This window comes from Triturus cristatus, chromosome 2_1, assembly GCF_964204655.1.
Source record: "Triturus cristatus chromosome 2_1, aTriCri1.1, whole genome shotgun sequence".
Lineage (NCBI taxonomy): Eukaryota > Metazoa > Chordata > Amphibia > Caudata > Salamandridae > Triturus > Triturus cristatus.
The window spans coordinates 1,058,502,913-1,058,517,965 of record NC_140581.1 but is presented as its reverse complement, the minus strand read 5'-3'; the positions used below and the strand labels follow the sequence as shown (position 1 = coordinate 1,058,517,965).

Genomic DNA, 15,053 nt, shown 5'->3' with positions numbered 1-15,053 from the left:
CCATCTGGCTAGATACGGCTTGATTTAATTCACCTTGTTATCAAATAACAAAAAAATACAAACCTACATAGAAGGGTTTGGTGCAGCTCTCTTCATCCCTTGATCTGTTCAGCTGTCATTAAAATGTAGCTTTTGCCCACCAAAGAACACAGTATGGGGGGTTGAGTCAGCTGCTTTAGCCCTTATCTCTCTTGCATCACCAGTGATGGAATATTGCCTGTGGATTTGCACATCTACCCCAAAAATTTAATTCGTGGAAAGGCTATGGAGCCAATACTTCACTTTGACAATTCTTTTTTCTTTCCACTCTTTCGTTTTTAGTAATCCTGTGTGTTTAAAGTGAGCCTTTGTGTAACAGTAATGCAAAACCAAGAGTACCTTTTCGTTGCACCAATTAGAATCATATTTTACTGTTGTGTACATTAAAACCAGAAATGGTTTCTAAACCTGTTCCACACCTTCCTGCTGGGATGGACCTCAGCTGTGTTTTAATTCGATGTAATTGTTAATTATTTTTAATGTTTTTTTGTACATGGTGACCCTGTTTAGGAAACAGCATGTGTAGTTTTTTTCCTTGTTTACTTTTTTCAATAATATGCTTGCAATAAAATAAATATATATATTACAATTGAGTGACAACCAAGTGCATCAAGTGTGGCATATGGAAACATTATTTCAGTTACATTTCAGATGGGGACAGAAAAATGTGTTTTCTAGGCCCTACTGGAAGAAGACTGGACAGGGATCACTTTTTGGCCAAACGTGTTCTTTAGGGTGGTTGCTGGGTCAGTAAATAATTCATTCCTTTCATGATCTGGTTAGAATCTTGCTGTTTCCAAAAGGAGAACGTTCTTGCTTCTGAGGCCATGGTGGCTACCAGATATATTTAGTACACCAGATATATTTAGTAGGTCAGCAAGGTATGATGGCTTTTTAAATGGATTGCATTGAAGGTACTGCAGCACATTTTTAATTCGGTCCTCACCTCAATGCGGAGCCAGTAGAACTGCCTTATATCGGGAAAATGTTATAAAACTCTTTCCTATGGTAGTGAGAGTCTTGCAGTTGAATTGAGATCGTATTTCAGTGGACGGAGATATGACTAAAGTACGCCTCCCAGATTGTCAACGCCATAGACCAGACATGAAATGATCAAGACATGACTCCATCTAGAAAGGGATTAGCAGTTGGTTGATGTTCTTTAGTGATTGGAGGTTGAAGTTAGCGACGTAGACAACTGTGTTGATATGAGGGGTGACAAAGTTGGTGATGTAAGGTGTGAAGCCTAGGAGCAGATGTGGCAATTGAAGAGGAAATAATGTGATATTGTGTTAATTTAAAATCTTGGAGTCAAATTTATTTCTATGTTCTGATTAGGACATATGTGTTTTTTTCCAGGTTTTTCATCAAAACGTAATCATGCTTCTATTGCTGGAGTTTTGGGAGGCAGGTTGTGAGAAGCAGGACGTCAGTCATTAAAGATGTTTTTAAGTGTTGTTGTGTATCATTTGCATGTTGATGAATTGTAACTTCTGATCCCATGAATATCAAACTCTGGGATTTGAGGGACAAGCTGAACAGTTGTGCCAATATATAACCCGAAGGACTCTGCAAGGCACTGCCACTCTTTTGGATGTGCGATCTTCCTTGATTTCCAACTGAAATAGATTGAATGAAAATGAGAAGAACCAACGCAGGAGTGGACGTTAAAAGCCCAAGTAGTGGCCCGAGTTCCTAGCAGTCAATAGTGGTCAGTTTTGTTAAAAGTCACTGATAAATTGAGCATAATGAAAGAGTCTGCTCAGTTTTTAGGACTGGAAAGATTTCCTAGGTGAGGTGTTGATTAATTTGCAACATGTTTATTTAAATAGTTTGAAGTGTGATTTTATGATGTTGGCTATGAGAATGCCTGACATGTTTAAGTTGCTTATATTAAGTTGAAATAACATAGACAAACTTCTGTTCATAGTAGGTCCGTTAGAGAAATTCTACAAAATGCCCATAAAATTACGTGAAATGCAGTTCCTACATTTTCCGCTATTTTTTTGCTTCAAAGGTTTAGTGCGAGCAGCCGGTTCAATCATGTCCTTTGCTTGCACCCACAATAGGATATTTATCCAAAGTCCCAATTGCGCCGCCTGACATAAAGGTGTAATCTTAGGCATTTTGCATAATATTCTTAAGGCGAAGTGCCAGAAATTTCATGAGGTTATGCCAGGGTAAACGAAATATTACTCAAGCATAGTTGAAAGTAGACCATGTGCTCTTAGTTTTCTATCAGGAGGTACTTGTGGGGTTGGAGTAGATGTGATGTATGTCTAACGGAGATCATTTTGTTTGCGAAGGACAATAGGAATCTGGTGCATTTGTCTGCTGATTTCATCGATAGCAAAACACGAGAAAAGGAATTGTCTATGTTTATGTAATGCTGTTAGTTATAAGCATTTAAAATATAATAATAAGACAACTTGAACGATCTATTTATATTGAGACATGGTTGTGCTACTTGAGCTATGTGTTCTATCTCACACCAGCCTCCAAGAAAAAACTTTGACTAGCTGACCCATTTTCCACCTAAAACCCAAAGCCTAAAGATGAGGCCCATGACATTTTCGTGACCAGGCAGTAGTATGTGGTTTGTGCTTTTCCTGGGACTGCAGTGATGCCTGTTACAAGCAATGCCTTACTGTGCAGGCACCAGGGTAGTGGCCAGACAATCGACCTGCATCGAATGGTGTTAAAAAAAAACGTAACAGTGATTCGCAAACTTCAGAGAATTGCTTATGTAAATTAATTGGAAAACCTTAGGAACCTGCTACTCCTGATGTTCCCTGCTCCTTTATTATATAGGCCAGTTTTACACCTATGAATACAATGTTTAAAGAATCACCAGATTTGTTCTTCTAAGGTGTAAGGGCCCATGGTTAAATATAATAATTATGGTTTTCGCACATTTATTTATTTATAAAGTTTTATACAGCGCGAACAAGATCCAGGGGGATATCAGAGCGCTTTAGGATGGAAGGAAGGACATAAATACAAAGTCAATAACAAGTAGTAGTAAAAAAAAAAAAAACAAGCAGGAATTGTTACAAATTCAGGGACAGTTGCACCATGGAGGGTCATACAATAAACAAGTTTGCGTGGGCCCAGAGGGGAGTGTTGTGCATGGAAAAGAGGAGCAGTAACGCATGATGGTAGAATGGAAGTAGGAATAATGCCTTCCAGTAGGTGAGCCCTGCCCAATGAGTTCTGATACACCATTACACAAGTACCACAAAGTTAGAATCTCTTACTCTTTAATTATAATCTACAATATTATATCTGGTTTTCATGTTATAGAAGGTTTATACAATTACTGTTATTATCTTGCTTACAAGATTTATTTTTTATGTAATTGTTTTTTTTTTTTTGCAGTGTGTTTAGGGCTCTCTGCACTATCGGATTTCCCCCCAAAATGTTTACATTCATGAATTTTTCTTGTTTATTCGACCATGGGGAGAAGTTAAACCACCCCCAGTTCAAACTCAACTCTGCATTTGAATCTGTAATAATATTGGAACCTTGCAAATTATCTCCAAGAGATCATACATCATTTCCTCATATGTTACACAGTTGTCCCCCTGATCCTCTGAGCAGCTAGTTGTGTATTGCTACTAATACACAACATTTCTAATTTTCCTACTAAGAACTTAGTTTTATATTGCAACAAATTGATTTAAAAAAACTAACACTTTCCAGTGAACACAACACCGAAGAGATGGTTTATAAAGACCATGTTATTATCTGAGCAGAATGATCAACCTCCACCTGAGAATAAATGATAAATCAGTTGCATAAGGGAAGTTACATTAATGTTTAATATAGATTGGGAATTTGAGTTTTTTTTTAAGTTTTTTTTTTAGTGCTACATCAGTTGGAATTCACTTATTAAGGGGCCTATGTTTCTGACCTGCGGTGGACAAATCTAATTCCTCTATTATTTTGGCTTTTTTTGGTGCAGTATAGCTCTTATGAAATCCTGCTATTCATACCACTCTTTACTTGCCTCCAATAAGTAATTTTCAACTCTTCAGATTTGCAGATCCAAATATAGCCATTGGACGAGGCATTTTTGTTCATATTGTATATTGTGAATTTGTGCATTGGCTGCAGGTTCGCAAATTTGGCACACTGTCTGGCTGTCACAGAATGATTTCTCTTGCTGCCACCATTACCCAACATAGTGCACCACACACCATGTTATTAGTCAAAAAAACTGCATAAAGCGGGGAGAAGGAGCCAACCCTGACCCCTAGTCCCATTGGCCCTGGGCTCTATAATGTTCCCTGCATTAAGTAAATATATAATATAACTATTTTTAGAGAGGAATTTGCTAATCCTCGACTCTCCATGGTCCCCCAGACCCCCCTAGGGGGTTGCAAAATGCACATTTCCAGCACCAAATTCTTAAATCCTTAATACATTTTTTAGAATAACTGGTGCAGTACAACCACATACAGGGATTAGCCACCACTGTGCATGGTTAAAGGCTGTGCATGGTGGGGATTGATTTATAGTGTGGGCTGAACTATGTACGTAGTATATTATTAAAAAAACAAAAACCTTCGCATAGAAAATTCGGTTAAAGTGATTTTATGGTTAGAATTAGTAAAAAAGCCTTAACATATGGTTAAAAAAAATTAAAGTTCACATAAAACATTAATGAAGTACAGTTAAGGTTACAAATTGAAACTGAACAAACACTGAAATTCACTGCAAACCATAACTCGTAAGACAGCCATGCAAACTACAAATTGCATGCCAAATTCAGTGCTTATAACCACACTATTTATAAGATTAAGTTACACCACATAAAATGCTACACCATTAAATGATATTAGAACATTGGAATGTTGGAAGCTCCATTGAAAACAATGGAGTGCTCCGGGCTTATAATGGCTGGTATAAGCCCGGAGCTCCAACATTCCAGTGTTTCTTTGTTCACAGCTCTGGCTGTGAACAAAGGCTTCAGGGAGTCCGAGGGGATTTCAATCCCCTCACGCTCCCTGAAGGCTTTATTTGTTAGAACATTCTGCCCTCTAGTGGCAGAATGTTCTAATAGCCTTATAGCCCTTCGTAGCAGGGCTATACCGGCATTAAAGTCCTGCTGCTTTGTTAAAGTCCCTCGCCTTCGGCTCGGGCCTTTAACACTGCAGCGGGCCTTTGATAGCCGGTATAGCCCGCTACAGCGGGCTATAAGGCTATAATACATTCCCAAACCGAAAATTAATGCTACATTCATAGTTGTCATATTAATAGTGATCATGGTAATATAATCTATAATCTCATATGGGTATTTTTTGTTAAGTGTAAATGGAAACACAATAAGATGAAGGACGGAGTGCTGAAACATTTCAACCACTCAACCCCAGTCAAGCGATCAGTTTTGTATCCATCGTTCTTTTGCTCACCTAGCCACTCCAGTTTGGATCCAGCCATATCCAAATCAGCCTTGACCCTGCTCCTCATGGAAACAGTCCTGCCCGAACTGCCACGCCAGGTCCTGCCTGGACCAGAAACGAGCATCATAGGCCGATTTCTGTATCACGCCCTTACCAGCCAGGCTGACTTGAATCTAGTGGCACAGCGAACAAAGGACCCACGTCTTGGCATACTCTTGGCCACTTTGGACAAACATAGCAAGCACAACAAGATGATGGACGGAGTGCTAAAACCTTTGAACCACTTGCCCCCAGCCAAGAGATCTGGGTTGAATCCATTGTTCTTTTGCTCACTATGCCACCCCAGTTTGTCCCCAGTCATATGCAAATCAGTCTTGACCCTGCGCCTCATGGGAAGAGTCCAACCCAAACTGCCAGATCTCTGTACTGGGGTGAAGGTTTGACACTGTTCAGCATTCCGTTGATCAATTGTTCTTTTTGCATTTATATGTAAATGCATCCATCACATCAAGGGTGAAGTTGTGAGCATTTTTCGATTATAATTTGTAACCAAAGCTGTACTTTAATATAGTTTATTTGTTATATGACATTAACAACATTGTGCATTTTTTAATGTAAAAAAATTCATGCCTGCAGGAGAATGGATGTCTGTTGGATACCGGTGGACTGTGTTTCGCCTGAAAGTGTAATTTTGGGAAATTGTCATGGATGTTTGTGAAACTTAGTTGAAATTTCACTAAAATACACAATTTCGCACACTGACTACCCTCGTTTTGGGACTTTTTATGAGGTTAAGGAGTTTTGCTATTTCCTGACCTAAGCCCACCATGATTCTGCTTAGAAAGGAAATGCAATACAAAACTGATAACAGCTTAATCCTTTAACCAGCTTGCTTAAGGGATGTCATTAGAGAGGGCAAAGCATCTTTATTTACCCTTGTGGATTCGGCAGTTAGATTTGCGCAGACTATTTAACACAGAAAAAGGCTAAATGTGATTTCTGGACAGTGGAGATATTAATGTCCCTTTTTTGTTGGTCTGATTTTGGATACGTGTGTCCCAGGAAATTGCGTGTATAATATGGTGGGTTGTGCGACCTCACCGTGTAATACACTTACCAACCCCTTTGGGACCAGTAGGTTTTGTTTGTCAAACATTTAGCTCAATCCTGGGTAGCTGTGACTCTGAGCAGCAAGGCTTACCGAAAGTAACAAGTAAAGCATTTAAACAGCACCAAAACAATTACAGAAATCAACAAGAAACTCTAGAAATCTCACATCAATTTACAAAAATAGACTGTATTTTTATGTATCTTTAGACACCACAACCAAAAAGATCCACCGGAGGATTCCAGAGATATAGGATTTACAAGATCTAGTAAATCAAAGCATTTCACTCAACCGACAACAAGCATTGGCAAATTCAACTAGTTGCGCCAAAATGTTGTTAGTCGTATTGCGGTCATTTAGAGTCACTTTATGTGACCAACTCTAGTGGGGAGCCAGTCATTGGGACTAGCAAGGTCCTCAGCTACCTCAGCAGATGAAATAGGCTTCAGTCAGTTCCAGGCACTTTTATCCTTTGCAGTGGTTTCCTATAGAAGTGGCCCTGATGCAAGGGGCGAAGGATGCTCTAGGATGCTGTGGATGCGTTGCGGTCAATGGGGGTCTTCCTGCGGCTACTCCTCAGTCCATGAAGGGGTGAAGGGGATGAGGTGGTCCTGGTCACATAGCAGAAGCCCCTCAAGGTCCACTCAGTCCTGTATCGCGGTCGCAGACAAATCTGTCCCTCGATGATAACTCGTTTTCTGGGTATCCAAGCTGCACTCTGACGATTTTCCTGGGCTCAGTAAACTCGGGTGCAACTTTGAGCAGCATATCCTGGTCTCTTGTGTTGTACTTTATCAAAAAACAAGAGCAACTCATACGTCCCTGCGAACTGGGTATAGCTAATCAGCTTCAGCTCAATTGTTCACAAGGAACTCATTTAATTCTAAATGTATCATTTTTCGCAAGTCCTTACTATCTTGCAGCGATTTAAGCATAGTTAGCAATTGATATAGTCAATATGTTAAAAAATATATATATAAAATTCATTTTAAGTTCCATTGAGTCTATGACTTTAGAAAGAAACATATGACTGGAGAGAAAAACAGCCCAGCAGAAATTCTTATTCAACACTCACTTTAGCCAAAGCAAGTGCTCTTTATTTGCAACTACAAAATAAATTAAAAATTCTAATTGACTTGAATTTACAAGCTGTATTTAAAAAGTTACTAACATTTATATAAACAATAGTAACAAATCAAATCTATCAACCATAACACATTAAAATGATTAAAAACACTTTTTTAACAACTAGATTACTGAAAACAATATTAAAAACATTGATATTCTTTAAAATATTATTTACCTCAAAAAATGATATTCTTGTCAACAGTATTTGTGCATCACAATATTTGTTTCACAATATTTAATTTCCGCTATTTGTCTCCCGATATTTTAAACTAGATATTTTGTCTAAACACCACTGTAAAAATGACAATTTAACAGTTTTACTGTTGGAATATGAAAAAGTATATGTTCATCTTTTTAACATGCACCCTGGTTTAGGGCTGGTTAAGCCTACCTTAGGGGTAACTTACATATATTAAAGAGGGAGGTTTGGGCTTTGGCAAAGTTGAGTTGACAGTTTAAAACTGCCCTTCCAATCTGCAGTGACCTACTGAGAGCCAGGTTTTACCTTCTCCCACTCAAGGTGGCATAACAAGTGCTGCAGTCCCTGGGGGTGACACTCTAGTTTACAGACCCTAGGTAACCCTGGTACTGTATACTACGGACTTGCACGTAAGTTAGGTTATGTCAATTGGGGACAAGCCAATTAAACATACACCATTTTTAAGGACAGAACACATGCACAGAGTCCTGGTTAGCACGGCTCGGGTCATTTCAGAGCTATTACACAAGTACCTAGTAGTCAACATGGGGGCAAACCTACAAAAAGCCTGTTTCCTTACAGTGTGGGTCAATCAGTAGCCTCTGATTCACTGGAGTGCTCTTACTGTGTTTTCTTTTGTAGAGTATTGACTTCAAAGGAATTGCAAGTTCATGGCCTATTGAGAAAGATAACACAGGATCGTCTATTATCTATTCATATAATATTCCCACAAGTAAGTATTTGTTTCATAACATAAATGACATAAAAGCATCACAATTTAATAACAACAATCTTTGTAATCAGTCCAACTCAAATCATCAAGAGTTGTCACTAATCATGCAATGGAGTCACGTAGTTTGTGTTGAAAAGCTTCTTGATTTATTTGTATTCTTTTTGCAGATACATAAACATGCTCAGCCCAGCCAACACGTTTCATCCTACAAGGACTTCATCAGGGCTGTAATAGTTAAAAAAAACATATACAAAAATACTGTTACGATGATTGTCAAAACATGTACATAAAAGAACATACACACATTCCTTTTATATACATATAAAAATAGGTACACAAAATTAATACAAGAAAAAAACACAGTGACTCCACTACTCAAACTCAATCCTATATACATATGTAAGAGATTTTGTATCCATACAATACATGTTCCATGTATGTCGTCATTATAATTAAGCTCTATATGAACCACCAGTAATGTATTACAAATGTGATTTCTCTATAGTCAATTTTCTCTTCAGTCCTGGGTTTGATCGAATCATTTGAGAAAAAATTGTCCTTTATCCTTCTATAGGAGTTCTATAGCTACATAGAATCCCGATCTCACTGCGTAGAGCAGTGACATATAATTGTTAATCCTACAATATAAATAAACTTTTATCGAATAAGTTTGTTTAAATCCTTTGGGAACTATCTAGAATCCAATCGTAAAGGACAAAAGATACAATCTAATCCGGTTCAGCCTTATAGAAAGAGAGAGGCACTGACTTGTTTTCATTATGGTTGCTGAGATGCAAATAGTTTAGACACTGCTCAGCTTGCAGCAAGGCACAATTACTTGTCGGACCATAGTGAGAAGAAGTCAGTGCCTCTCTTTCAATAAAACTGAACCAGATTGGACTGTATTTTTCATCCTTTCTGATTGGTTGGTGAAATAGCATAAGAAGCAAATGTGAAGTCAGTTTCATCCTGACTTTGGAAGATGGAGGGGGTCGTACCGCTTACTCGATGGAAATGAAAGTAAGTGACTGATAGATTTTTCGAGATTACTGTGTCCCCTGTGTTTGGGTGAAACAAAACCTTTTACAATAGAGGGAGTATACAGGGACACTTTTTTTAAATTGTTTTCAGATTTGTATTGAGATTTGTGGATAAATATAATTTTCCCTTCGGATGAAGGAGGACACATATATATGCACTGCAACCTCATATATAGGAGGATTCCTTTTTGATGTAAGTAGTGTAGCCTATCTCATTTATCTATCTAACGATTGACAAAACAGGAATATGACTTTGCTGAAATACTATCCCATGTATCTGTTTACAGATGACTATCCATGGATTGGGTTCCGAAGAGTGCAGGTGTTTTTTCCAGTTGCTATAAACTTGTGGAATTAGATGATATATCACAAGTGAGTAGTGATGTAATAAGGGGCGATTTGTCAGTTAAACTGATGGGAAGTTACCACGCAGTTATATATGGATTCTAGATAGCTCCCAAGGATTTGAAGAAACCTAATCGATAAAAATTAATTTACATTGTAGGATTAATAATTATATGTCACTGCTCTACGCAGTCAGATATAGATTCTATATAGCTATAGCACTCATATGAGGATAAAGGAAAAAACAAATCTCAAATGATTCGAACAAACCTAGGAAATAAGAGAAAATGAACTATCAAGAAATCACTTTTGTATACATTACTGGTTGTTGGTATACAGCTTAAATATAATGGCGGCATTCATGGAACATATGTTCCGTTTGTTGTATGGATATTAAATCTCCTGCATGATTAGTGACAACTCCCGATGATTTGGGCTGGACTGATTATAAAGATTGTTGTCATGAAATTGTGATGCTTTTATGTTATTAATGTTACGAAACAAGTACTTACTTGTAGGAATATTATATGTATAGATAAAAGACGTTTCTGTATTATCTTTCTCGATAGGCCCTTTTTGTGGTGATTTGTTTTTGGCAATAGGATCACAACCAGTTGAGCGTCTATTCCAAGATTAGTAAAATGACTGACAAGTACTAGTGCGACGATCGGGTAGCCTTATTGCCTGTTTCTTTCTTGTTCTAATATTGCAAGTTCAGGGTCCCACTCCTTTAACATTTTCATGGTGGTTTCTATTGCTAGACTTTTTCATTTAGTGCGATTATTTGATGGTGACATGTCTTTGATTATATTATAGCGATTTTGTTAAGCATTTCTCTACATTACTTGCTGTGTATCTTAAAATTAGTTAAATAATTTTCCTACAAAAAACTTTACAATTTCATTTTATTTGTAGTTAACCTGAAGTTTCCCGTGAATGTGTGTCGCATGTAACAAAATAGGTAGTGTGATTTATTAGCGTAAAAAAAAATGAAAAATTTGCAAACTGTCAAATTGTCCCATAAGTAATCAATAAATAGTTTCCCGTCTTTCTTTGTTGAGAAGTAGTTCTCTTTTAAACATAAATCTAACACAGACTATATTGTTTGGCAATACTTATGGTGTTTTTTCATATTTAAACAGTTTCTCTTTTCTTTAAGTTCTATTTAACCAGCCACGGAGGCCAGCTGAAACAGAACATGGAGGAAAATGACAAAGGATGGGTAAACTGGAAGGTGAGCGCTTAACGCTTAGGTGTATAGAAGCATATATTTCTGACTAACTCCTGTTTTTGTGCTACATGCTTGATTCTTTACAGAGCCAGTGTTCTAAAGGATGTTTTATAAATTAATTTTGATTAGACTTAGGTGAACCGAGCCCTGTCTCATCGTGTGAAGGAAACCTTATAGACAGTTGTTGATTGGTCACCATGTTGGTCAACTTCCCCGATTCAGAATGGGGGGGGGGGTAAGGCTTGGACGGGGCAGGGAATGGCGGCTTGACTTTGCTGCTCTCACTGCCGCAGTTTGCATTATGACAATATTGTGGTCTGTAGGTCACCCAATGTGACAAGAACGGCAGATTAATTTATAGGAAGTTCGCTGGCACACAGAGAGTTTGTCCACACCCGAAGCTAACGGCGCTTACCAACAATTTCACCCCTCAAATGTCTTGATCTCCAGAATGGCACAGTGCCGAAAAACTGCCAATCAAGAGACCTGGGGTTAGTACATCATTCTTTTGCTCACTATGCCACCCCAGTTTGTACGCATCTGTATGCAAATCAGTCTTGACCCTGTCTGGCAGGTCCTCCCTGGACTGGAAACATGCATCCTGGGACGAGTTTCGGGGTATCACCCCATATCAGCCAGGCTAGCTTGAATCTAGTGGCACAGCGAGCAAGGTACCCACGTACAGCTGATGAGGGGTAATGCCCCAAAACCAGTCCCAGGATTTTTTTAGGGCTCAGGGCGGGGGCAGAGGTCATGGTAGTATATGGTAAGGGGTATGCTTTTAGGCCTTGGGGCAGGGGGAGGGGTAGTTTTAAGGGCAGATTTAGGCCTCAGGGTGAGGTAGGGGATTAGAATATTAGGGCTTATGGCAGGGGGGTCAGAGCAGTGACGAAACTTAACAGTGCATACCCTCTTACCATTAATGCCTTTACAACGACAATTCATGGTAGAGCCATGCATGGTAAAGGAATGCGTAGTTGCATTCGTGGTTTGACCTGCATGGTAGAGACACGTGTGGTTTAGCCATGCGTGCCCCTGTCATGCAACCACTAAAAAGGGCTGTGCCCTATCCCCCTCTGTTCATTTTACTCTTGAGCCCTTAATCCATGGAATTCAGATTAACACTTCCATCTCCAGTGTTACCTTGAATAAAATCACAGTGAAGGTGGCGGCTTACGATATTTTGATCACGACCGTGAATGCCAGTCACTCAGTTCCTCCATTTTTGCAGGCGATAGACAAATATGCCCTGGTTGCAGGCTGTAAACTCAACAGGCACAAATCTTAAGTTAGGAGTTTGAAAAATCTCTGTACTTGTGGCCTCCTAAATTCTACTGGGCTGTCCTGGCAACCCCAGTTCATAAAATGTGTGGGTCTAGAATTTGACTCGGACCTATTCGAAATTCTTGAATACAACGAAGAATTGACGTTAAAGACCATTTTTGCATTTATTAGATGGATGGAGCCCTACATTAATACTTGTTGGTGCCGCAAGAGACTGTCAAGATGGTGGTGACCCTAATAGCCAATTACCTTATATGCATGTTGCCTCTAGTACTATGTGATGATTTCCACATGACAGAACAAACGCCCCAGAATTTCCATTAAAAAACATCACCTCTCTACGAATCTAGGTGGAGTTAACCTGGCCAATTTCAGGAGTTACCAAACCGCCTTCTTAGCTAGACAAAGCTCTTTACGGTTCTCCCAATCTCTGGATTATACCCCCACTTGGCTAAAAGTTGAAAAAGAAATTCTTGGGGATTTGCACCCTATAACACTTCTGTCTATCAAAACCAAATTCTCCCTACCAGCCAAACATATCTTTATATCTTATCTTATATATCTTTATATCTTTGACAATACAAAAAGGGCTCTTTTGCTAATTGATAGATTATTGGAGACCTCACTTGCCCATTCTAACCTGATCTCACTCTGGTATAACCCTAAAGTCAAAATTCAGGTTGTGTCCGTATTTTAACATACATAGGCATCCAAGGGCATCAATTGTTTTAAACAGTGAGGCACACAGCAATTCAATCCCCTCTTTCCTTCAAAGAACTAAAACAACAATATAATCTATTAGCTATAGACTTTTATGACCTCCTCAAGCTCAGTCAGTCTAAAACTAAATGCATCAATGTAGACCCCTCTCTTCTCACAATCATCTCATCCTTTAATAAAACCGGCCACAAATCTTCTAAATTTTACCACCTCTTAAAGCCTAAAACCACACGTCTGACTTCAAAAATACTGAAGAAATGGGATACACTTGGGTCTATCTCTGTAGCGATTGGGGCTTGATTTGGAAATCAGTAGTTCATCCGAAAATCACTCCCTCTTTATCCCAAATAAAATACTGGACATAGGACATTCTGGACTCCCTCTCGCCTTCATAAGATATCTCTTGGAGCGGACTAAACGTGTTGGAGCTGTAATAAAGCCACTGGTGATCTCCCACGTTTACTTTTTTACTGTAGTACTGTTTCCCATTTCTGGGACTGCATATTTGATTTGATCTGTTTCCTCTTTGGGATCAATTTGAAACTGGACTTTATTTCACTCATCCTTGGCTTCCTTGACCCACAGCTCAAGACACCTAATGATAGTCTCCTGGTAGACATATTACTGTCTGTGGCCTGTACCCCTGCCCTCGCTAACTGGAAAAACACTGCTTGCCACCTCTTTCAAGTCCTGGTTGAACTGGGTCTCTTACGGCCTGCCGATAACATTACTCTCAAAAACTCTCCCTGGAGAGCTGAGTCCAGAACTAGAAGACACTAGTTAACTATTTATCCAGTACCAAACCACCATGAGTCCCTTAGCACACCATGAAATGGTCTCATAGTTATTTACCACGAAATTCTCTCTTGCCCGTCGCCAGACCGCTGCCTTTTTGAAAATGTGTATGTTCCTACGTTTAGCTACAGGATTGTCCCCTAGGCAGTTAAAAAAGTAAAAGATAACAATACACTGGACGTGAGTGTAGTGTGAGTGATTGACAGTGGCTGAGAGTTGTGCAAAACCTTTGGAGTGATTATTGATTGTAGTATCTCAGTGGAACTGTTCCTGTTGCATTCACTGAAACAGTTCCATTGTTACCTTATTCCTTATTATTAGCAGTTCATGAATCCATGTGTACTCTTCTAGAACTCCACAATGTCTGTTTCAAATAGAAACCTGATCTTCATCAACACTGCAAGTGGAGCACACAATGTCAATAAAGCATAATTAGCCTCAGTTACCAGAAGGTAATATTGTTTTCTCACAGTTAATATCACTGGAGGCAGCATTGTTTAGGGTCACCTGAGAATTTGGTAACATTTGCTTTTTCACTGATAAGCATTGTGGCGCCTGCTTAAACCTACTCCCCTCCCACGTCCCCTCTTCAACATTGAGACTGTTCATAAAGATCTAAATGCCAACAATCATATCATCAGTTTGAGAGTCACATTCAATTTAATTATTTCTGCATGCTAGCAAATATTTTTTAAATAAAAGAAACAGTATTAGTTATAAATAATCGCAAACAGCATTTGTTTTATTCTATGCTTTGCTAATAATTCTGCCAAATGGACCATCTACCCAAGGTGACCTTAATGAGTGAAGTAGGTGGAGCAGTTGCGGACATCTTTGTATGGGCCTAATTAAGCAATGACTCCTCTTGTTTTCACTTATAATGAAAAATTTGGAAGAGGCCTTAATGTGCAACATAATATGTTAAGTTGAGCCATTTCCTCAATAATGCCATTAAAAGATGGAGACCAAAAGGGATATGTTTCACATTATCTCTCCCTGTTAAATGTGATTTAATCATAAGGTGCA

General features: G+C 38.8%; 1 protein-coding gene across 1 annotated transcript in view; it reads left to right on the top strand.

Moving 5' to 3' along the window:
- Positions 1-15,053, top strand: part of TRMT10A (tRNA methyltransferase 10A) — a 138,812-nt gene that overhangs the window by 66,302 nt on the left and 57,457 nt on the right. The window contains exon 4 of the mRNA XM_085635733.1: positions 11,157-11,231. Within this exon, the coding sequence (XP_085491859.1) occupies positions 11,157-11,231 (75 nt within the window). The remainder of the gene's footprint in view (positions 1-11,156; positions 11,232-15,053) is intronic.